The 25,024-nt window shown below is 30.9% G+C and overlaps 1 protein-coding gene across 2 annotated transcripts in view; it reads right to left on the reverse strand.

Annotated features, from left to right (window-relative positions):
• Window positions 1-25,024, reverse strand: part of LOC118193643 (2-oxoglutarate and iron-dependent oxygenase domain-containing protein 3-like) — a 75,129-nt gene that overhangs the window by 31,984 nt on the left and 18,121 nt on the right. For both annotated transcript variants that reach the window (XM_035364757.2, XM_035364755.2), the window contains 2 exons: window positions 24,756-24,967; window positions 3,753-3,828 (listed from right to left, as the gene is read on the reverse strand). In XM_035364757.2, the coding sequence (XP_035220648.1) occupies window positions 3,753-3,828; window positions 24,756-24,936 (257 nt within the window). In that variant the 5' untranslated portion in view covers window positions 24,937-24,967. The remainder of the gene's footprint in view (window positions 1-3,752; window positions 3,829-24,755; window positions 24,968-25,024) is intronic.

Consider the following 25,024-nt stretch of genomic DNA (forward strand, 5'->3'; position numbering starts at 1 on the left):
AAACGACACGAGAGGAAAATGTGTTTATGTACAAAATCAAAGTGCTTCTTTGCAGCAATACAGTATTCACAATAAATGTTCAAAAAAAGGGGAACACTAACAGTAATAGGAACTACAGCTGTGATTGGCTGGCAATGCAACGGTAGAGGGCGGTAGTGAGCCGGACAACCCACGATCCAATGCATCAGAGGATCATTTGCAACTCTGATGTCGAGCGTACTAGGTGAGTTTACACACAAAAAAAAAGCTGACATGCATCTCATGTATGGTGCTGCTAATGGAAACGGCAGAGCAGCATTACGGTTGTACCAGGGCAGTTTCCGAACAGGCATATGCCGAAGCACACAATGTTCGAAAGGTTGCATCGGTCTCTGTGTGAAAATAGGTCATTTTAAGTAACCTCTGACACTAGGAGTGGAAGAAAAAGTGCACGACAACCTCGCATTGAAGAATCCATCTTGAGCATTGTGCATGAAATACCTCAGACAAGTACAAGAGCTATTGCACATCGTCTGCAGCTGAGTCATTCCACTGTTTGGAGAGTACTGCATGAAAAAAATGGTTTGCACCCATACCATTTGCAGAAAGTCCAAGCCTTGCAAGAGACAGATTATCCTCTTCTAGTTCATTTCTGTCATTGGTTCCTGCAGCAGTGTGTGGCACAGGCAGATTTCCCATCGTATGTGCTGCTATTCATGGATGAGGCAACTTTCTCACAAGACGGCATCTTCAATAGAACACAACATGCACGTGTGGGGAACTCATAATCCACAAAGCACACGTCCACATGTATTCCAAACCCGCTTCTCCATGAATGTGTGGGCGGGTATTGTTAACAACTACCTCATAGTCCCATACCTCTTACCTGCACGTACAAATGGCTTATGTTATCATATTTTTCTGCAAGAGGTGCTACTGGAATTGCTGCAGGATGTTCCGGCTGTCGTTCGTGATCGCATGTGGTTCCAGCATGATGGTGTACCAGCCCATAACCACCTGCGAGTCCGCAATTACTTGGATGGGACATTTCCGGGCCAATGGATTGGCCGTGGTGCATCCATTCGATGGCCACTGCATTCGCCAGATTTATCCAGCTTGGATTTTTTTTATGGGGCCATCTGAAGAGCATCATTTATGAGATGTTGCAATTTTTAACATTTATTGTGAATACTGTATTGCTACAAAGAAGCACTTTGCGTTGATTTTATACATAAACACATTTTCCTCTTGTGCCCTTTTAAAACGTTCCTGCCCTAACCTGTCACTTTAGACCCTACATTCCTATAACAAAATGCATGTTTTAGTACGCTCCACCACCCCTCCTAGTTTGTCCCATGATCTATTAAATACCCTGTATAAGTTTACTTTTTAATAATATCTGTAACTTATGCAATTTATAAAGGATAGAATGCAGCATGTAATTTATTACATATATAACTGATAATTTTTATAAATATTTGCATCGCTACCTTGTTTAATCAAAAGACACTTTAAATGGTATTTGGCAATTGGATGTTTGTGTTCATCATGTTACGATCACTGAGCACATATCTAACATATAATACATGGCGTAGTCAGCAAAAGATTTAAAAAGAAAAACTTTTTTTAAAGAACCATGCAGCACAAACATTTGTGTATAGCTTAATAATGAAACCCCTTTTTCCTATTAGTAAATACAAGGTATTCAAGAATTTGCATAAAATTTAACAGGGAAATCACAGATAATATAAAATCTTTTAATCATATTTTTTGTTCCAGGTTCTTAATTATCATGAAGACCCAAAACAGATTAGATGGTTATGTGTGGCCAGAAGAGTGCAGATGGAAGGTGACAGACTGCTGAATTTATGCTGGAATGACCAACAATGGCATTGTTTACAATTCAGAGAATTAGGAAGTAGTCAACGGATTCAAACTTTCATGTGGAGGCTGTGGTCTTTCACAGCAACAAAAGATCAAGCTAAACAGAATAAGAATAATATTAATTTCATTTTAAATGCATAATCCTTTCTCAAAGATCTAACAGTGAAGCAAAATGTGTACCAAAATATTCTGGTAATCGCGATCAAGCTTTGGCATGAAGCAGTTGGCAACACCAGCAAGACTGCACCAGTGCACATGGCTAGGAAATTTAAAAAAAGATTTGACTTATCTACAGTACAAAGTCCATAATCCAGACGTCCATTATCCATACCTCAAAGCCACAAACTTTACGCGGGCATACATTACGCATGTGTGTAATGTATGCTTTACGCATGTGTGTGTTGAAAGAAATGTTTAATAAAGTAAACAAATAAATATTAAGCTCTTTTTTTTTTTTTTTTTTTTTTTCAAAATTTGATAGCCTTTAGATCATAATTGCTCTTTATTTCATAAATTACAGTTTCATATTTTTAATTGTATAATTTCTGTATGCCATCTTACAAGACTTAAATTGATGATCTATAATCCGGAAAAAACCCTAATCCAGAATCGCCGAAGTCCCGACGAGTCCGGATTACAGACTTTGTACTGTATATACCAGTTTACTTCCAATACATGGCCTCCAGATTTACCTCATTGTAATCCTTTCAACTGAGATGCAGTTAAAAAGGTTATTAAGAAGACTAAACATATTACAAAAAATGAATGGAAGAGAATCTGCCAGGCATTTCAAAGTTTGTCTCATGGGGTTAAAGGTATGGCTGTTTTAACTTTCGAGATCATCTGAATACTATGACTGATGCTATAGGTGGCTTCATAGAATAAGTTTCATATATAAAAAATTACTTTGCTCGTCTCAAGAATTTACAATTAATGTTTAAAATTGAAACTTTTAGAGATGTTTCCAATCTTCAAAAGCTTTTCTTTTAAATCTTGGAAAATCCATAATGCATTTTTCCAGTCATTTATACTCATGCACTCAGTATAGATTAATTTAGATATCATGTTTGATAACATCTAACTAAGAGACTATTATACATTTTGTTTCTTTTAGCATTGATGCATAATTTTCAATTTTTAACACTAATATAATATTTAATCTAATGTAAGACTATATACAGTTTTATAAAGCAATATCATCAATTTTAACTCAGTTCTTTAGAAATTAACATGCTAAATAACTATTTATAGATAAAAAAATACAGAAAAAGAAAAGATGAACTGGTATATGAAGAGATGTAAAAATCATTCTAAATACATAGAACATAATTCAACATATATAACACAATTCAGTTTTTTAAAACTGGTAAAATTACAAAACATTGTTATTTATACCAATAAAAGAAGTACCTATGAATGAAAGTTTTACATTATTTAGTGTTAAGTTATAGTTTAATTACCCTCCCCCTCCAAGATGCACAAGCTTTACTATAAATAGGTACTTGATCATCAGAGAAAATCATGGCAGATAAACTGCAAAGTTGAAACTTGCATATTTGTTTCAATACAGTTTAAAAAAATTAATTATATGGTAAAAAATAATATGTTTTCCAACAGGAAAGTGATCTATTTTTATGATTAAGTTACATAAAGCTTAGTATTTTTGATACTCTTTTGTTATTGGGACCAGATTCAGAAATGTGTGTATGTATACATATGTTTGTACATACAGAAAAGCATACAGATATACATTTCTGAATCTGGTCCTGATAACAAAAGAGAACCATATTTTTTTTTAATTTTTATTTATTTATTTATTTATTTAAATCAAACCTGCTATTTCTTGTTTGATTACTTGCTTTAAAATCAAATAACAAAACTGCACTTACCTTAAAAGATGTGCAGCCTCTTCTGGTGTTATAACAATATCTGTAACTAATCTTCCACAATGCTTTGGAGCACAAGCTAAAAGCAAACTGCTTTACATTGAAAAAGGAACAACACAGTATTTTTTAAATTTTTTATTTCTGGAAATATATACTGATTGAAATGTAATATTCATATACCTTGTTATTCGTTCAAATATGATACTTGCATATTACTGCAACCACCTCAGAAAAAGCTGCCAAATATTCAGAATACATCAAAATCTAGCAACCATGTATGTAATAATTCTTCAGTTTTAACAAGCAATGTCTCCATTTTTCATAGCATTCCTTTAGTTCTACTCCAAGTTAGTATAGCTTTCAGAGATAAACTGCAGTATCTATTATGTTAAATTCAAGTTTAAAATATACACTTGTGGTATTTGCCTGCAATGGAAAAAAACTACATCAAACTTTTGAAAGGAATGCAAGATATTGCTGAAAAATCATTAAAGGGAATGAATAGCTGCTTTAATCTATTCTTAAAGGTGCTGCCATTTGCATGAAAAAAGTTATTACTTTTTTGTTATTGGGAGTGAACCAAGGTGGTTGTGATAATATATAAATATCAAAAATGAATATAACATCACTCATTTCTATTTTTAATATAAAATTGCATTTCATTATTTTTTTTTATTTATTTAGGGTACTATTCATAGTACATCCTTGTTAAAACAGCCACTGTGACTAGTAATCAAAATTGAAAATTTAATAATCCATCTGCAGCATGCAAATTTCAAATGTTGTCAAAGGCTTATGTCATGGCCACCATGGATTAACAAAAAAACACCCTTTCCATTTTTAAATGAAAGAAATTAGAAAGATTTTAATTGCTTGCATCTCAGTCAGTACACTTATGCAATACTTAACAGCAACTTAATATGTTTACAGGTGTGTTATCAAAAGGATATGTAAAATAAACCTTATTTAAACTAATAAATAAATTGTACATATCCCTACAAAATCAGAATTTATGAAAATATCTTCTCATATATCATTTACCTATGAGAAGATATTTTAATGGCTGGAGGAAAAGCCAATGTATTGTTTACACTTTATAGTCAATGATTTGACAATAAGTTAAAAGCTCCAGTTTGGATTCTTCTAACTTCAAGTTGTTGCTTCTAATGCAATAGCTAATAATTAAACTTTTACTTGCACGGAAAGAAAGTAACCTGTAAGAAGTAACTACCACAAAATTAAATCCCATTAACAGATAAAAGAATGCAATATGAAAATGTATTTATTATAGTATTAATATTATGCCAAGTTGCTTTATAATTATTAAATGTTCTCACAAATAAACAAAAATGAGGAGAACAAATCAAGCAATTTTTATCCTCCAATTTTCAATTTTTTATGTAATTTTTAATTAATTTACAGAAATCCCCAATTTTTGACTTCCTTTGTAAAATTATTGCATGAGATAGCTATTATTTTGATTTTGAAAAAACATAGGATATCCCATATAAAAAGTATAAGATAACATAAGCTGTACTTCATGGAAATTTGGCATAAAGGGTGAACACTTATCATAGATACAGGGTTCGGACACATTTCCACATGAAAATTAAGTACTTTTAAGGACTTTTAAAGACCATTAACAAAAAAAATTAAAGACCTATCAGCAAATGGGAGCTGAATAAATTCAATTAAAATTCAATCAACTTATGTCTGAACTCCGTTTTTGTAATAAACCTCTAAGAATAAAAGAGATCTGTAAGTAGGATAAATTCTTAATAAACATAACTTAATACACATAATTATAAAACAAATTTGAGAAGAAGATTAGGGACATTTTATTTACGTTTTACTAACAGCTTTATGTTGATTTTTTTTTTTTTTTTTTTTTTTTTTTTTTAACGTCTCATTTTGCCATGTTCTTAGTCTAGAGGTTTAGTGAATAGCACGTAGAGTTTATGTCAAATGCCATAGGTTAAAATGAGAAATAAAATCATAATCAGCATGATCCATACCAGAAGATTGGCTGTTGCTTGCCTAGAGAGAGATCTGTTGATCAGAACAAACCTGAAAGCCTGATGCAGTTAGTGCTATAGCTTCATGTAGAGTTCCTGCCATTGTAACCTAATTAATATATTTTAAGGTTCCAATAAGCCACTAATGCACCAGAGGTGATAAGTTGTTTTGTATTATTTTAAGTCTCACTAGATGCAAAGAATAAATTTTACATGAATTTGTATATTTTTGTGCTTTATCATGTGGTGACAGTAAGGATTAATGAAAGGCAATAACTTTAATATACAGAGATAACTTTTAAAGGTGAGTGGCTAGTTACAAATAATTAAATTAGGTAGTTAAATACAATTAATCGTTACAGATTTACATGACACTATTAAATTTTATTCATTTTTTAAAAACATTTGTTGGAAAACACTATTAATATCACAATCTAATAACACTTCAGAGTTTAAAATGCATGTAATTTTAAATTGCCAGTTTTAAATCAATGTCATTACATTGATTCTTAAATGGTATTAGGGTAATTCCACATTAAAAGCAACAACACATAACAAAATATTTATATGTCTTTTTAATTTGAAGCCTTCTCAGACATTTTGGCTTAATTTATATCAATTTCCTTCTCTTTAAACATCTTTCCTAAAAATTAAAAATCTGTTTCAATACACAAACCAATGTTCCCACTAGTTTCTGTGTACTTTATCTCCTAATCTGCCAGTCTCTTAACAGTGTATGTAACGAGGTTTTACTGGATCTTGTAAAAGTTAAATAGTCCAAAACCTCTTATGGACATGAAGCAAATTATCGCTATGTCTGAAAGTAACTACAAAGTCACATAAAGGTTTAAATACACCTTTTATTAAAAAAGACCTCGGAACATATAGGCACGTTCCTATGTTGACAAAATCAACTACAGCTCTTGGTGATGCAATTAAACAGAAACAATCAAATTCAAACTAAAAATGTGTACTAGTAGTTAGACTACACAATTTAATTTTAATCTAAGCTGACTCAGTAATTTAAAAACTATCTGATTTGCATTATGGTGAGGAAATGGAAAGGGGAACTTATACAGTCAAAAGTCGCTAATCCGGACTCGTAGGGACTTCGGCGATTCCGGATTATCGATTTTTCCGGATTATAGATCATCCGTTTAAATCTGGTAAGATGGCATGCAGAAATTACAAAATTAAAAATATGAAACCATAATTTATGAAATAAAGAACAATTATGATCTAAAGGGTATCAAAATTTACAAAAAGAAAAAGCTTAATATTTGTTTACTTTATTAAACATTTCTTTCAATGTAAGTTGCTTCGTTTCATGCGATAATACTTTCTCTTTAATTCTATTAAACATACATAATTTTTTGTTTAGTTACAAAGTTCCGCTGTTCAAGTCCTATAATTGCTGTGTTGAGAATACCGACTAATTTGTCAATCGAAATGTTTTCGTTTTCAATAACCTCTGGGTCACTTTCTTCACTATCGGAAGCAAATTATAATGACGAGGAACTTGATTTAAATCATATCAAAGACAGAGTACATCGAGATGAAATACTACACTTAATAAGGAATTATAAGCCAAATAAAATAAAAACATCTGCCCTGAAGATAAGGATACTGCTGACAGATCAACTTCCAATCCGCAGCGCGAAATTGATAAACAGATTTCGGATTTTGAAACATACTTTCGCTTCTAGATACATATTAGTAAATATAGATAAATTACATATTAGTAAATATATATCGGAAATTCTATTTGACATAATCGAAAGTTCAAGCTTACTTTTATGAAATTGCTCTAACAGTCTGCAAAAAATAATAAACTGGATCCAATTCGAAGATTAAGGAACAATGCAATCTGCAACATTAACTAAATTAGATAATTTTAGCTTAGCTTAAATTACACATTAAATGCGAATGCGCACAAACATATTTGCAGCCGTGAAGGTCTTACGCACACTCGTAAACGCCTGTGCGCATGCGTGAACGCGACGCATGCGCAGAAAGTTTGTAGCTTTGAGGTCCGGATTATGGGTGTCCGAATTAACGACTTTTGACTGTAGTAAAGGCTAGAATTATAAACAACTGGTTAATTTGCATGATAATAACTGTACATATCATCAATGTATAGTTTTCTTTTCTTTATGCATTTAGTTTCTTCAATTTGTTTCCTCTTTAGAATTTTTGGAATTAATTAAAGACTTCTGTTATTCTAAAAACCCCAATGCATGTAGAATGAAAAGAAAAAGCTGATAAATATGATATGATTAGGTGAAATGAAAGGACTGGTTTCAGGGCCGATGAGGCAGAATTTTTAGAATTTAAAGACACGCCAAGCAACAAAATCTAGAAATAGCAAAACTTTTAGAATTTAAAACAGGTAGTGGGAGCAGAATTTAGGATCCACTGAGACTGCATCAGGTAGGAAAATACCTTGTGTCAGCTCTGTGTATGATCCATTGAGACATATAAGGTGAATCTTAAATTGTCAGTTTTCATTTTCTTTATTAATCGAAAAAATATTTTTTATAGATGCCAATCCATGCGAAAAGATTAGAAATATTTTTGATATTTTCCGTACTTGTGTCTAGTGAAAAGTTGAGAAAATAAAGGGAAGATAAACATGTTAAGAAAAAGATTTCTAGTATCAGAAGTACAACATTCAAACATTATGTTTTCACTGTCCTTCATTGTTTCATTGTCCAAAAATTCCCCAAAATGTAAGAAATTCATCAAAAACTTTCTGTAAAATACATCCATTATGTGTTAATACAATGAAGACATTTTCATTTTGTCAATTTTTTCTGGAGCCTTCTAGAATTGTGGGTCTGTAAATCCTGCCTTCAAATCCTTCTAAATGTTCCAAGTTGCAATGTGTAAAATCCTAAAGAAAAATTAGCCCTACCAATTCGGCAAAAGAAAAAGGGCTAGAAATATTTCAAAAAAAAAAATCAGTGAAAAAAATGTCAAATTAATTTTATAAAGAAAACAGATGCATATTCTGACAATTCTGAATATTCAGAGACAATTACATGGGAAAAATTCTTACCACGAAAAAATTAAAAGGAAGAAATTTTTAATTAATTATATAGCTATTTTGCTTTTGCTATGAATTGTTTTGTAAACTGTACTTTATAGCATTTATTACTTTATTTTTTAAATTCAAAATACTATAGAATAAGTTGCCAAAATGCAAAGTAATGCCACTTTATAGTATGACAGCAACAGAAAATAAAAATGTTTTATTTTAATTTTATTCCTTAAATGTAATTTAAATATATGGCCATTACTTTAGTTGAATTTATCAATGTTATAAATGTTTCAAAAAAATTGTCTAAAAATTCCCTGATCTCCAAATTAAAATTTTTCTATAGAAACTAATTTTAAAACTGCCAAAATGTTGATAAGTCGCCAAATTTAGAGCTTTCTTTAATAAAAGAATTCAAATCCCCAAAAGCAGGAAGTTGTTTAAATGTTCTTCCTTAGAAAAAAAAATGAAATAATTTTGAAATGCTTATGTTTGACTCCTTGTTGAGAAACTCCAGTATCCCATCCTTTATATTACAAATAGGAACAATTTATAACCCATAAATCTATTCAAAAGGTAATCATATTTGTCAGTGAATTGTCAAAAATATTCCTCCATAATGATAATTCACACTCAAAACAGCAGTCGTAAAAACAAGACAGAAAATTCAGATGATTAAAATTAAGGACCTTCTGCAGATTTTGGCCGAAATTAAGGACTTTTAAGGAGAAAAAAAAATTGATTAAGGATCATACAAACTTTTAAGGACCATACGAACCTTGTAGATATTAATTTGATAAAACAAAACAGTTCTTTAAATGTCATTAATTACAAATGATGAAATAAATATGATCTCAGAATAAAATAAAAAATTTCCCAATGGAAACCTATCAGTTCTCCTCACCAGTTGAGGAAAACATAAAATTAATGCAGCTCTGTTCCTTTGTCACTAACAGATTTAATTATAAGGAATATATACAGTACTTAAGTCTTTAATCCGGACGTCCATAATCCGGATCTCAAAGCTACAAAATGCATGATGTGTTTACGCATGTGCATAATACGTTTACGCTTGTGTGTTTAATATATAACGGACGGTATAAGCTAGGCTAAAATTATCTAATTATCTATTTCAGTTAATGTAGACGCAACGCATGCGCATATGCGTTCATGCATGTGCAAAATACCTTTACACATGCACATATGCGTTTATGCATGCACGTCTAATGTATAACGGCCGGTATAAGCAAAGCTAAAACTATCTAATTATCTATTTCAGTTAATGTCGCAGATTGCATTGTCCCTTAATCTTCTAATTGGATCCGGCTTATTACTTTTTGCAGACTGTTAGAGCAATTTTATAAAAAGTAAGCCTTAACTTTTGATTATGTCAAAAAGAGTTTCCGATTCTGGAGCTGCCAAAGGATCTACAAAGCGAAAGCATGTTTCGATGCCCCGCTTCCGATAGTGAAGAAAATGACAGGGAGTTATCGAAAACGAAAAAAATTTTGATTGACAAGTTAGTCGGCATTCTCGATACAGCAATTACAGGACTTGAACGGTGGAACTGAACAAAAAATTTTGTCTGTTTATAGAATTAAAGAGACTGTTTATAGAATTAAAGCAACTTAAACAACTTACATTGAAAAAAATGTTTAATAAAGTAAACAAATAAATATTAAGCTTTTTTTTTTTGCAAATTTTGATACCCTTTAGATCATAATTGCTCTTTTTTTCATAAATTATGGTTTCATATTTTTAATTTTATAATTTCTGCATGCCATCTTACAAGATTTAAACTGATGATCTATAATTCGGAAAAAAACCCTAATCTGGAATCGCCGAAGTCCCGACGAGTCCAGATTAAAGACTTTGTACTGTATTATTATAAGGAAGCTTATACTGTAAATGACAAGTTCTAATAAAGCAGTTCTCAATCTATTTTTTGACCCGTGCGCTCCTATCAACTTTGTTAAATGATCATTTCCCCCTTCTTTTCCAAAACTTGAAATATATATATTCATTTATTTAAATTTAGATAATTTTTTATGTGTTCTAAAAATTAAATAACAAAAATATAGTAAATGTTGATAAAGACTAAAACTTGATTAAAGTTAGTTTCCTATATTGATAAAACAGAACTAAACATTTAACAGATAAATGAAAGGCTGACTGCATTCCTTCCCTAGGTTGAGAACTTCTGTTCTAATAAGAGACTCAACTGCAGTTACAGAAAGGAATTCGATTAAAAGTCCTAGAAAGTAATACTTTAAGAGCTGGATCAACTACCATAACAACACAACTACAGTTAAAAGTCGTTAATCCGGACTCGTCGGGACTTCGGCGATTCCGGATTATCGATTTTTCCGGGTTATAGATCATCAGTTTAAATCTGGTAAAATGGCATACAGAAATTATAAAATTAAAAATATGAAACCGTAATTTACGAAATAAAGAACAATTATGATCCAAAGGGTATCAAAATTTACAAAAAAAAAAAAAAAAAAAACTTAATATTTATTTGTTTACTTTATTAAACATTTCTTTCAATGTAAGTTGTTTAAGTTGCTTCGTTTTTTATGTGATAATACATTCTCTTTAATTCTATAAACAGACATAATTTCTTGTTCAGTTACAAAGTTCAGCTCTTCAAGTCCTATAATTGCTGTGTCGAGAATACAGACTAATTTGTCAATCGAAATTTTTTCGTTTTCAATAACCTCTGTCACTTTCTTCGCTATCAGAAGCGAATTATAATGACGAGGCATTTGATTTAAATCATATCAAAGACAGAGTACTACATTTAGTAAGCAATTATAAGCCAAATAAAATAAAAACATCTGCTCTTAAGATAAGGATAGTGCTGACAGATCAACTTCCAATTCATTGCACCGCAGCAGCATTAAAGATAAACAAAATTTAGGTAGATAAACAAACGTTAAAGTTTAGATAAACAAAGGTGTTCACCTTTATCCATTTTTTTGCAGCTATTCCACTTTTGTTTAATGGACTCCGAAAGATACTTTTGCTTTGTATATCATTTACATATTAGTAAATATATATTGGAAATTCTATTTGACATAATCGAAAGTTCAAGCTTACTTTTATAAAATTGCTCTAACAGTCTTCAAAAAATAATAAGGCGGATCCAATTCGAAGATTAAGGAACAACGCAATCTGCAACATTCACTGAAATAGATAATTAGATAATTTTAGCTTAGCTTATCCCGTCCGTTGTACATTAAACGCGCATTCCTAAGCGCATTTTGCGCACGCGCACACACAAATTCGCAGCCGTAAAGGTCTTACGTCAACCCGACGCATGCGTAGAAAGTTTGTAGCTTTGAGGTCCGGATTATAGATCATTCCGGATTATGGGTGTCCGAATTAACGACTTTTGACAGTATATGCCTAATTGCAAAGCATCAGCTATGCAGAAGTTTTCAGAATCAAATAATATGGCTAAAATATTTCAGGCTTCCTGATTAGATTAACTATCAGTGGCTTCTAATTCATTCAAAAAGAAAAAGAATAAAATCTGAAAGGTTTCAGATTTTAAATTAAGTCCAAAGGGGCATTTTTTTAACATTTTGTCTGTTACCTTTATTTATTAAATATCACGTTCTTTGCACTTAAACCATAAAATTCAGTTCAAGAGCAATATCGCAAAATAGTTTTACCTTCAGCATATCTTTAGAATTTCCGATACCGAGTCTCGCACGTGGAGATAAAAATGTTTTTGTGTACAATGTTGCCATTGCTTGGTTTGAAATACTTGAGTTTGTTAATCAAAAATTTGTTAAAATTTTACAAAATATGAAATCAATAATAAAACAAAAGTCCAAATTTCAAATTTGGGCTTCCACATGCCCATATTCGCAGTAAGATTGCGTCATTCAAAATTCGATGGCTCTACGTACCATTGTTTTATCACAATGCGAGAAATATACATACATCTACGCAGATTTTTCAATATTTAATTTCTTCAAATATGATGCAGGACTCTAACATTTGGTCGCAACAGTTTGAAAAATGAAACGGACATTTATAGTGAACCAACACAAAATCGCAAAACGAAAACAACAGTCCTTCAGGGACAAAGCCCCTTTTGACTAAAAAAATAATAACTTCTCAAAAAAGAAAATTTGACTCGAAAGAATGAGGTTTAAAAAGAAATGTAGACAGAACTAAAGTCACTAATAAAAATTGATTTTTGAAGCATTAAATCTATTTATCAATGGGAAATAAATACAAGGTAAATAGATAGAGTACAAGTCCAAGACCCGGATGTCCAATATCCAGAATGATCTAAAATGTGGACCTTAAAGCCACCACCAATATTTATTTATTTATTTATTTATTCATTCATTTTTATGCTTGACATAAGCGCATTTGATTTTTTTCCCGGTAAGAAAACGTGGAGAATCCCGATACTTAATTTCACTTCAGCGTTAAATAAAATACCTCATTATTGAAGAAACAATCATTTTAGCATAAATTTGTGTGATCAATAATTTACTCTGTAACTGCATATATGCTTGACATACATCTCAAACTGAAACATTTTACATAGAAACAATATTGATTCTACAACTACCAATATTTTATATTCCTAATGCCAACCTGGTGAATCATTATTTATTACACTTCGCTTTCATCACTGTATGTTTATCAATACATGACATGCAGCAATGCCTAAACAATTTTTTTTATATATTAGTGATTGAACTATGAAGAATATGGAAATCATTTATGCTGTGACATTACACTTGGCCATGATTACAGATTTAAGTAATTCTGTAAAAGGATCTGCAGAGCGAAAGCATGTTTCAATGTGCATTAAACGAAAAGTGGAATTGCTGCAAAAAATGGACAAAGGTATATCTGTCTCAAAATTATGCAAGGAGTATGGCATTGGAAAATCAACTGTATATGACATAACAGAAAAAGGAACTTTATTAATTTTTTGTGGATTCTGACACTCCACTCACAATGAATAATATAAAAATTATTCGCTATGCTATAAAAGTGACAAAGTGATGATTGAATGGTCACACAGAGACGCAAGGAGGACATAGCATTGACGGCTCCTATACTAGGCTCAAGCCAAAATATTGCATGAAGAAATGAACTTAAAAACTGAGTGCACATATTCGACAGATTAGTTAACAAATTAATTTTAAAATCACCATGGTATAATGCAATTAGAAATTTCAGGTGAAAAGCTTCAGCTGATACTGGAGCTGCTGAACTACTTGCATTTGAATTCATTAAACTCATTAATAATGAAACGTTAACTCCAGGACAAATTTACAATGCTGCTGAAACTGATCTTTTCTTTCAATATGTACCGTGAAATACCTAAGCTAGACTAACAATTTTAGCATGTGCAAATGCTGCACGAAAGCAGAAGTGTAAATTCTTCATAATCGGAAAAAAATACACAGCCTCAAGCATTTAAAGGAATAAAGATTTTCCCATTATATATTATACAAATAAAAGAGCACGAATGACACAAACATTACTGTATGATTGGTTTGAAAATCATTTCATACTTGAGGCTTGGCAAAATTTGAATTCGATTGGTTTACCTGATGATGCAAAAATTGTCCTGATTGTAGATAACTGTTTGGCTCATATTCATCTTAAAGTTTTAATGAAAGGTAATATATCAATGTAATTCCTTCCTCAAAACTGTACATCAATCATTAAGCCTATGGATTTCGAAATAGTTTGCAAGCTGAAATGCAAATAAAAAGTAGCATTTTTAAAATCCATGTCAGATTTCTTGAATAATGGCAAGACTATTCAAGAGTTTTTTTTAAATATTTTAGCATGAAATCTGCTGTGTGAAGCATCCCAAGATCATGGGAAGATGTGCTTCCAGCTACCATGTTTTATGGTGAGGATGATGAAAATCTTAGCTGTGAATTGGAAAGCTTTCGGATATCGCAAACCACAGGTGAAATTTTCCAATTAATGGATTTTGTAAAGAAATGTGGAGAAATGCTAATAAATGAAGATGATATAACAGAAATTTTTCATTACGATGACAATGCTGCAATCATCAGTCAATTAACGGATGGCGAAATATGTAGTATGGTTCTAGATCCAGAAAATACCGCTACCGATAGTGAAGAAAATGACAGAAAGGTTAGTGAAAACGAAAAAAATTTCACTTGGTAAGTTAGTCGGAAATCTCAATACAGCAACTACAGAATTGAGCAGTGGAACTTTGTAACTGAATAAGAAATTATGTCTGTCTATAGAATTGAAGAGAAAGTATTAGGACAAAAAAGAAGCTACTTAAATGATTTACATTCAAAGAAATGCTTAATAAAGTAAGCAAATATATAGTATTAAGCTGTTTAGTTGTTGTTGTAAATTTTGATACTATTTAGATCAGCAGTTCTCAACCTTTTGAATAATGCATACCATTTGAACAAAAATTGAAAAACTTTAGTACCACCACTACACTTTATAATGATTATTTTTTAACTTCTGAATAGAAATATTTTTAAAAAAATTTACCATTTGCACAACCTATTATTGGCTATTTGTATTAAATATGCACACATAAAAACTATCATATTAAGAATTGGTTACCATTTTAATTATCAAAATTTAAGTTCTAATACTTTCATTCCAAAATTTAGTGTGAAATTTGGACCTGTTTAAGAGAGATCAATTTCTTCAAGTCTGGTCTTATTTTACATAGTTTTAACTGTAAATTAGGATCCACTTTTAATTTTGATCTATATTTATTTTTTAAATATAACATTGAAGGAAATCCTTGTTCACACAAATAGGTTGTGTAAAAAAACAATAAAAATTTAATAGATTTATTTGATACGCCTTTATTTATTTATTTTTTGGTTCAGCTAAAAGTTCACAAGTATGTTATTTTTGAAATCTTTAGTTAGAGTTCGATCACAGGAAATTTCCAGCAATTGTTCTTTTTCTTCATGAGATAAAATTTCATAATTTAATAGCTTTATTTGAAATGCCTTTAATTTTTTTTCCCAGTTCAATTAAAAGTTAACAAGTGTGTTATTTTTTTAAACCTTCAGTTAGAGTTCCAGTACAGAAAATTTTCAGCATTCCCCCCCCCCTGAGATAAAATTTTAGGTACATTTGAACAAAACGGATTTCTAATCAAATTTTCTTATCAATGCATTTTCTTATCAATCAATCATTGTTTTGCATCTTATCAATGTAACACAATGATTTTTAATATGGGATACTAATTCTTTATTTTGTAATTATGTTTGGTTGGAAAACTTTCTAAAAGTAGTAAAAAGCTAAAAATATTATAATCCAATTCTTTGATTATTAACTCAAGTTTTTAAGCCATTGCATTTATTTTATCTCTAATGGTAACCAAATTAACATTTTGTCCTTGTAATCCTAAATTTAATTCATTTAACTTTCCAAAAATATCAGCTAAATATGATAAATGTGTCACGCATAATTTCTAAATAAACATTTTTGTAATTCGAATTTTTAATCACAGAGGAAAATTTGAATTTCTGATGGAAGTTCAAAAAGACAATTTAAAACATTGCCTCTGGATAACCACCTTACTTCAAAATGTAACAAAAGCGTGTCATGCTCATTGGCATCTCATGGCATAAAATTGTAAATATTCTCAAATTTAAAGTTTTAATAAAATTAAAAATTTTCACAGCTTTATTCAAAATGATTTTCAGGATTTCAGGGATTGTTTTGGCTATTAATGCTTCTTGATCAATGGAGCAGTGAGTAAATTTAGTTTCAGGTGCGACTATCTTTATTTAAGAAATAACACTGGAATGTTTTCCTGTTAAAGCCCGAGTTCTGTCACTGCATACAGCACTGATCTTATTCCAAGGAATATCCTTCTCAGACATAATATTGTCAATTACTTTGAAAATTTTATTTGCATGTATTCATTTCATGGATTGGATTGAATTATTTAATTATGGCAAAGCACAGAGGGCTGGCTATCTGCCTAAAGGGAGGGATGTCTTCGTGCAGGACTTTCTGAGGGAAACTAACTCGTATGCACATTTCACATGGAGAAAACCATGAAAACGCCCATGCAGCCAGCCCGTTCGCGGGATTCGAACCTCGGACCGACAGCGTCTTTACCACTCGGCCGCTGGTGGGCCTGCTCTATCATGAACAGATTGACAAAATAAATACTCTTCGGGATTTCGTTTATCTTCTTTGAAACATTTGTAAACTAATTATTTACAAAGTTCATTATATCAGCACTTTGATCCAATTGTCATGCAAAATACTCACGTGTTTTATTTTTTGAATAAGTGTCATTTTTATGGAATTTGCCTTTTATGACTTATTGTATCATTTAATAATGGAATATTATTAAGTTCATTAGCTTCTTTTTCTTTGAGTAATGTTAAAACAATATCTTTAGCTGCTGATAATATAAGGTTTTCTCCAAATAGTGTGAGCCTGCCCATTTAGGCTTACTGGTAACTAGCTTTCAAAGCTTTTTCACTGGAAGTAACAAAATATTTCATTACTTGTTTACTATTTTTGAAATCCGATAATTTCCTCCTAAAATATTCTTTAACCTTTAAATTGGTATGCTTAGATTCAAAATGACTTTTACGAAATGATGGTTTTATACTTTGATTGGATAATAGTTTACTGCAAACAACACATTGAGGTTGAGGGGTCCATTTCATCTCCATTTCAAGAAACCCCAAATGATAAATAACTTTCATTATATTTCAATTTTCCTTTTCTTTTCAATCGTCTTAGTGCTAGTAGATTAAGGTGACCATACGACCTGAATTTTCTGGGACAGAGCTGAATTTTCAGGTTCTGTCGAGAATTCTTACAATTAATTTTTTGGTCCTGAATTGTCGCGAAAAACAGTAGTGTGAGAACGTAAATGTTTAACTGCATGTATTCATTTAAATAGCATAGACTGCAAACTGAGACTATGAGTGTAAGTAAAGAGACATGTGCTATACTGGCTGCCTAAGCAGATCATTCCCCATCTAGAGTTTATTTACCTTAGAAAAATTGTAGTGGGTAAGTTCTATTTGTCATTCCTGTATTTTTCTCCCCCCCCAACATACAAGGAATTTTAGCTAACAGATCACAGTTGAGTTCAGACTTGCACTTACAGACAGCACTGCAATATTTAATTGATATATCAGTTCTACTGCCATTTGAATTTATAATATATACATGCATTTCTTAATTATCACAAGTGCATTACATACGTTAATATGTATCATCCTCTTACACATTATTACACAGTATCTAAAAATAATTCTTTTGTAATTTGCTGAAATTTCACTGTAGATATACCCATCTAAAATTATCTTTCTTTTCTCACGTTTAGAACGTAAAATTTTCACTTCATTGTCATTTTGATTTTGTATAAGGGTTCCAAATCTTTTTAAAAAATCTGCCAATATGATGATGTGTAACGATGTTTCCCATTTTGCAACAACATGTATTTTTTTATTTATTAGCAATGCATTAGATGCATGCTAAGGGTATGTGTTACTGCAGTTTATTTTTACCATTGACTTTTTTTCAGTAATGAGTTAAAAAAAAAAGTGTTCATTTAAGGAAGACCTACAGATGGAATACCCATTTACTGAAAAAATTATAAGTGAAAAGAATTTTTTCAAAGAGGAGAAAAATGGTGATAAGAATGAAGAACTAGCTGCAGCAGAAGGTACTTTTGCATATGATGCTAATTGCCACAACAATAGCTTTAGGTCTATGGACTGTATGTCCAAGCTGCTTCAAGTGGCATTTGAGCCTTACCTAATAAAACATCCGATACTGTCAGCAACTACTTTACTATCCGTCTTGAAAAAAATAATTTAAAAGAAAAAGTTATTGGTCTTTGTGCCAATAACATGAATTCTAACTTTGAAGGAGCTGCCAGACATGGAGAAAATAATGTTTTTGTTAAACTGAAAAGAAAACCTTAACTATGGTTTGATTGGAGTCAGATATGAAGGGCATATTACCCATAATACTATAGACCATCAACTGATGTTTTGCCATTTGATGCGGAAATGATTATTTCTGAGATATACTTTAAATCTTAGACTGGTACAGCAGAAACATTGAGAAATTTCTATAATTTCATAGAAATTGAATTTTCAATGATACTAAAATATTCACAAACAAGATAGTTAGCTTTACTTTCTGCCATTGAAAGAGTACTTCAAATGTACCATTGAAGGCTTTTTTTCAATCTTAAGAAAAATGTCCCATGCTTATTTTAAAATTCTTCGAAAATTCAGCGGCAGAAGCTTGACTACATTTTATTAACACTCAGGCTTCAATATTTCATACAGTTATTACAGCAATTGAAAATCTAGCTGTGTCTGCATTCGATGCAATTGCTTCAATGGATGCTCTGAAAACTTTAATATTGAGCAAGCTAAAGGATAACTTTATTCCAATAAATGTTAAAAAACTCTAAAAAACATGGAGAATGGAGACATGTCACAATACGAAGTTATTGAATTTTGCGAAGCTATTGTTTCATTTTATCAGACAGCTCTTATTTCGAGAAATGGAGAAAAAAAGTATTTCAGGAGATGAAACCGGAAACTGTATCACATTAAATGAAATCCCTTTTTGGAGTCAAGTTGAAACAGCCTTTTCGTTAATTAATAAAATGATACCAAATCATAAATTATTGGAAATTGATATATATGAGGAACTATTGGAATCATCAAATAATAAGATGTGCCTGGTTCAGAGGTGCATGGAAATGGCTGCATATTTTAATAAGACCCAGATTACTTGTTCAAATGTTTTAAAACTGCCAGAGTTTTTCTTTTGTCTTTCTGGCACTAATGCTGCAACTGAGCGAGTATTTAGCATTGTAAACAGTTTTTAGAATAGTGATACGGCACAGCTTAAAGAGGACACTTTGAAGGGTATGTTAATCACCAAAATAAATTTTGATGGAAACTGTACAGACTTTTATAAGAATAACAAAAAGGAAAAAGATGTTCTAAGAAATATTCATGCTTCAGAGAAATAAAGGCTACTTCATCAAACTAATTTAGAAGAGTTACAAATTTATTACTTTGTTTACAGATGAATACTGAGTTTTGATTCATTCTTTATTTATTAAAAAAATGTACATATTAAAAAATAAAACAAAACTATTTATTATGTATATATTAACCTACATTAAACCTCCCCTACAATAACAACAATAATAATAAGTAATTTATTTGTAAAAAAAGAATTATTTAAAAATATATGTATATCTAGCGTCCCAAATTTCGAAATCTGGTCACCTTAAATACATTCTCCAGGATTCATCACCTGTGAATCCTCACTTTTCGCTTAGCCAATCCTAGCTCCCCCCCCCTTTTTTTTGAAAATCAAGGTTTGTTTTTATTATTTTTTTCACAAATATTTAAATGCACAAGATATTACGTTTCATCAAAATTAAGCAATGATATTCTCAAATCCCACAGAAAAGTAAAGAATACAAAGCAACAAGAACACTTAATATCTGCTGTTAGAGACAGCAAATCGACGTAAAAGTATGATTCTAATTGAAAATGAAGCAATATAAGCCTGGAAATGGCAGCGACATATAAAGTACAGACATGGTAATAAATCAATCAACTCTAAAAGAATTAATAAGATACTATTATCTTTTTATAGAAACTTCTTTTTATTTCCTATTGAATACAACATCCTTTTCTATGCTAAAAGAATATTTGTGAAAATAAAAACGGAATGAGTGGCTATTGACCTTGAATGAAGCTCAGATCACATAAATTTATGAGTGTTAGAGAAAAAACATGATGTCAGGTTTTTAATTTTTTAATTTAGTAGTTAAAAATACTTTCTTCCTTTGCGCATCACCTATATTTCACTTGCGTACCACCAGTGGTATGTATACCACCGGTTGAGAACCCCTACTTCAGATCATATTTTGAAAAAATAAATTTTACCAAATTTTTTATAGTACCTACTATTTTATTTTCTTAATATTTATGCCTGAAATTTCAAATTTTTAACAAACAGGTACTTGAGAAAAGTATGAAAAAATGTGCTTTAATTCAAAGACTCAGACATTTTGTTACAGAATGCAGAAAAACAAAAGCAGGGGGAAAAAAAAAAAAAAGCACAAACAATTATTTATTACCAACAGATCCATGCATTTGTATTTTAAAAATATCAAAATTAAAACAAGGAGCTCTAAACACACATAAACAAAATTATTACGAAATGCTACCCTGGAAATAATATACAAGAAATACTTAATTAACAAAATAACAAAAAGAAATCAGATAAAGATCAGAATGGGGATGAAATATAAAAATTGACTTAACCCTTTGAGGGGTGGTGGTCGTGCCCTGAAACCACCAATTTTCGAAATTTTTTCCGCTCTTGTTTCCAAACTGTTTGAGTGAAAACCGATTGATTACTTATCTTTTACCTCTAAATAACGCGAAATTACTGCAGAACTATACATTTTTTAGGTCTTAGTATTTTAAATCGGATGCCTTTTAAAATTCATTTTCAGTGAGACAAAATAACTTCCTTTTATTTATATTAATAACTTAAAATTTAAAAATTTTTATCGCACATCATTATTTCTATCATAAACAATAAAAATACAGCAAAAACTGCATATATAAACAACCTGTGTATATTTATGGTATTTCCTTTGTGGTTTCAGGGCGCGACCACTGCCCCACTAGAGCATTACGTTACAATGCTCACATTTCCCTAGAGGCTCGGTGGTCATGCCCTGAAACCACTGCTCTTTATAGTAATGTTTGCTGCTTTGAAATAGAAGTCTTTATTTTCACCCAGATATAGATAAGGGGTTTTGAAATCTCAGAGTTATTGTATTACCAAACAATACATGCACCTGCCCCCCATAAAATATTTTTCGTTCCAGAGATTGCTCTCTGCTTTCAACATGCTTGCTCTCTATGCTAGTACTGTGATTTTCTAAATTATTTTGTGTGGTTCCAAAAAATTGTAAATATATTTTTGAATAATTAAAAATAGAAATCGTGCAAAAATTTAATTAAATTTAAAATATTTTGCCAATATTTTATTTTCTACTGTTGAGATTCAAAATGCCTCGCAAAGGGTTAAAAATAGCTGATGCATTAGCGTTACTTGAAGAATTACCTTCAGATCCAGAATCAGTGGTCTCTGAGGATGAAAGTGAAGTAGAAGGAAATACTCCTTTACCCCCTTCCCTCCTGCTTATGGAAATATAGAAGATGAAAGTGATGATCAGTCAGAAAATGATGATATAAATTTACCAGGTCTTTCCAGAATTGCAGATGTAACATGGAATAAAATGCAGAATGTAGTGAAATCCATTCCCGAATTTTCTGAGGAATATGACTCAACTGACGAAATTACCTCTATGGAAGATGCAAAACCCACGAATATATTTATGGCTTTTATCCATCTATTTATCCCAATTTCCTTATTCTGTACGTTCTTATGTTTTCACTGCTGCAGAAAAATTACATAAATTATAATTTTTTTTCTGATGATTGTAATATAAAGTAAAAAATTTACATTTGATGCAATTTTTAAATGCATTTTTTTTTTTTTTTTTTTTTTTTTATTCGTAAATTTCGTCATTCATTGGAAAGGCGTACGGAAAAAGGTAAGTTGTTTTTTCTTACTAACTCAGTAAGTTTCAAAGTCCTAGACGCGCGCTGGTTTCACAGCGAAACCGCCACCTACAGATTAATAGGCGGGAGAAGATTTTTTTTAATTCGTATATTATTTGTCTCTAGGATCATAATATTCGATTTCTAGTGTTTTTAGTTAAAAAAAATTTTAAATAATATAACGCGCATCAAAGGGTTGACTGAATACAACATACCAGGAGCATCTGAATACAACATACCTGGAGCACAGGTAGAATAAAATACTGAAAATAATGCATACTTCTTGGTTATACAGACCCTGAGATTGAATCGCTCATCAACCAAGATATCTCGCTAAAATCTGGCTGTGTGTGCTTATATCTCATCATGTGATATACTAGCACCAGCTGCATGTTTTTATACCGCAGCACATAATCGCATTTTTGATCTTGCTGCGCATTCTTATATTATTCATTTCTGACGAGATTTTCGACTTTGCATTGTTTACTTAAAAATATATTCACTACTTTTTTTCTTTTTCTTTTTTCAGAATAGGACGTTAACAATCTTTAATTTACTAAGTAATGAAGTGGATGCCATATTATTTTTTCATGAGAGTTTTTTTACCTGACAAACAAGTATGTGAAAATGGCCACAACACGAAACTTTATGTTAATGATGACCCCAGTTGGAGGTGCAGTGTTAAAAACTGTAAAAAGAAGGACCTCTGTGTTAGAAATGGGTTTATCAGTTCCAGGATATTGTTTGTCACTGCTATTAGATTTATGTATTCTTGGGCAGAGAAGATGACCTCCATGAAATTGGGTAACAAAACAAACAGTTTAGTTTGCAGGAAGTCCTGCATTTGACTAGAACAATTAAATGCAATAAAAAATAAGAAGAAGAATAAGGAGTCTTTAAAACATTCTTAGTAAATGACATGTGTCAAATCATAATTTTTATACATTGTGTTATTTATTTTTACATCTGCGTTTCATAAGCTCGGTGAAATTACAGCGGAGATCTTGGCACAAATCTAAAATCACCAAATATGGTTTGGGGTTGGTATAACAAAGAAGTACTAAATAATGAAATAAAATATTTAAGTTGGAAAATTAATAAAATTCAATCTTTATTTAGTGTTAATTCTGATAAAACGTCAAAAGATTTTTAAAAAAAATTTTTGAAGCTGATCTGCATACCTTGAATTTAACACATAAGTAGTTATTTTATACCTTTAGCATTCTTTTTTAGTCTAACATTATTTTCTGGGTCTTTTTCAAATTATGACATATTCTTTGTATCAAAAATTTCCCATGTATCTGCATTTATTTAATCTATGAAATGATTATTAACAACACTGTATTAGCTCTTAAATTATATTAATGGAAACATAATTAAAATGATGATTACTGAATTTCTTTTGTAATTAAAAATAAAATTTGATACAGTGAAACCTTGGTTTGAAAATTTAACATGTGCCTGAAGATAATTTGTGATCCAAAATATTTGCAAACCAAAGCAATTTTTCCCACAGGATTTAACGTAAAACTAATTCACCTATTTCTGGATCCTGAGCAATTGCTTAAAATAATAATAAAAAAAGAGTACTCTGTATGCAAGTTCATTACACAAAACCAACAGAATTCATTAAATCTAATACATTCACAATATTTAACACAGTACTAAAAATATAGAAAATAAGAAAATTTGAATTAAATTTTACTATATCGAACGAAAGCTGGGGACATACCCAGAAAATTCGGAAAAGCCAAAAGTGCAAAATGTTATTGTTTGAAAAATCACTATTATTCCATAAAAGTATCAGGTAGCTGCTACCTTTTTAGCGGGCTTTCTCCTCTTTTTCTTTTTCTTAATACTGCTCAGCTTTTTACTTGAGAATCGATAAGCCCTTGACCCACGAATTGTCACGACAAATGTGATTTGTTTCTGTCTACATTTTAAAATGTTCCTTATTGAGATATGACATTATCATCACAAATATTTATGCTACAGCTTACTACTGCTTAGTCAGGGTGATAATGTTCTATAAAGCTTTTTATCTCAAGCCAAACTATATCCTTCCTCCAAGACATTTTTCATTTAAAAATTTACTTTTGAACAGACTTGTTCATGATCCAAGGTTCCACTGAATATGAAAAATGTGGCACAAGAGGGAGGGATAAAAAAAATTATACACTGACCACAGTTTTTTCTATTGAGTGTTATAAAAGCAAAAAATAATATAAATTAATAAAGGAAATTCAGTTGCACTTCAAATCATAATGCAGTTTTCTTTATAAATTATACTCACCTTTAAATTTTGAAACATCTTTCAGATAGTCTGAAGAGCAAGACACTTCAGCTGATGTCAGCTGCAATCTTTGTTTTTGACTAGCAAAAACATGCATGGTGTCTTTTTTAGAAGTCCAGTAAACAGCAAAAATCATTAACATTGACAGTAAAAAGCGAGATGCTATTTTTGTCCATGGCATTTTAAATCCTGAAGCATCCCCTTGTATTTTTCTGGAAGAAAAATTATTTCATTATGATATTTTTATAACTAATTTAAACAAAAAACAC

Source organism: Stegodyphus dumicola, chromosome 5, assembly GCF_044657685.1.
Source record: "Stegodyphus dumicola isolate Sdum_Otavi_A_Nest chromosome 5, ASM4465768v1".
NCBI classification, from domain to species: domain Eukaryota; kingdom Metazoa; phylum Arthropoda; class Arachnida; order Araneae; family Eresidae; genus Stegodyphus; species Stegodyphus dumicola.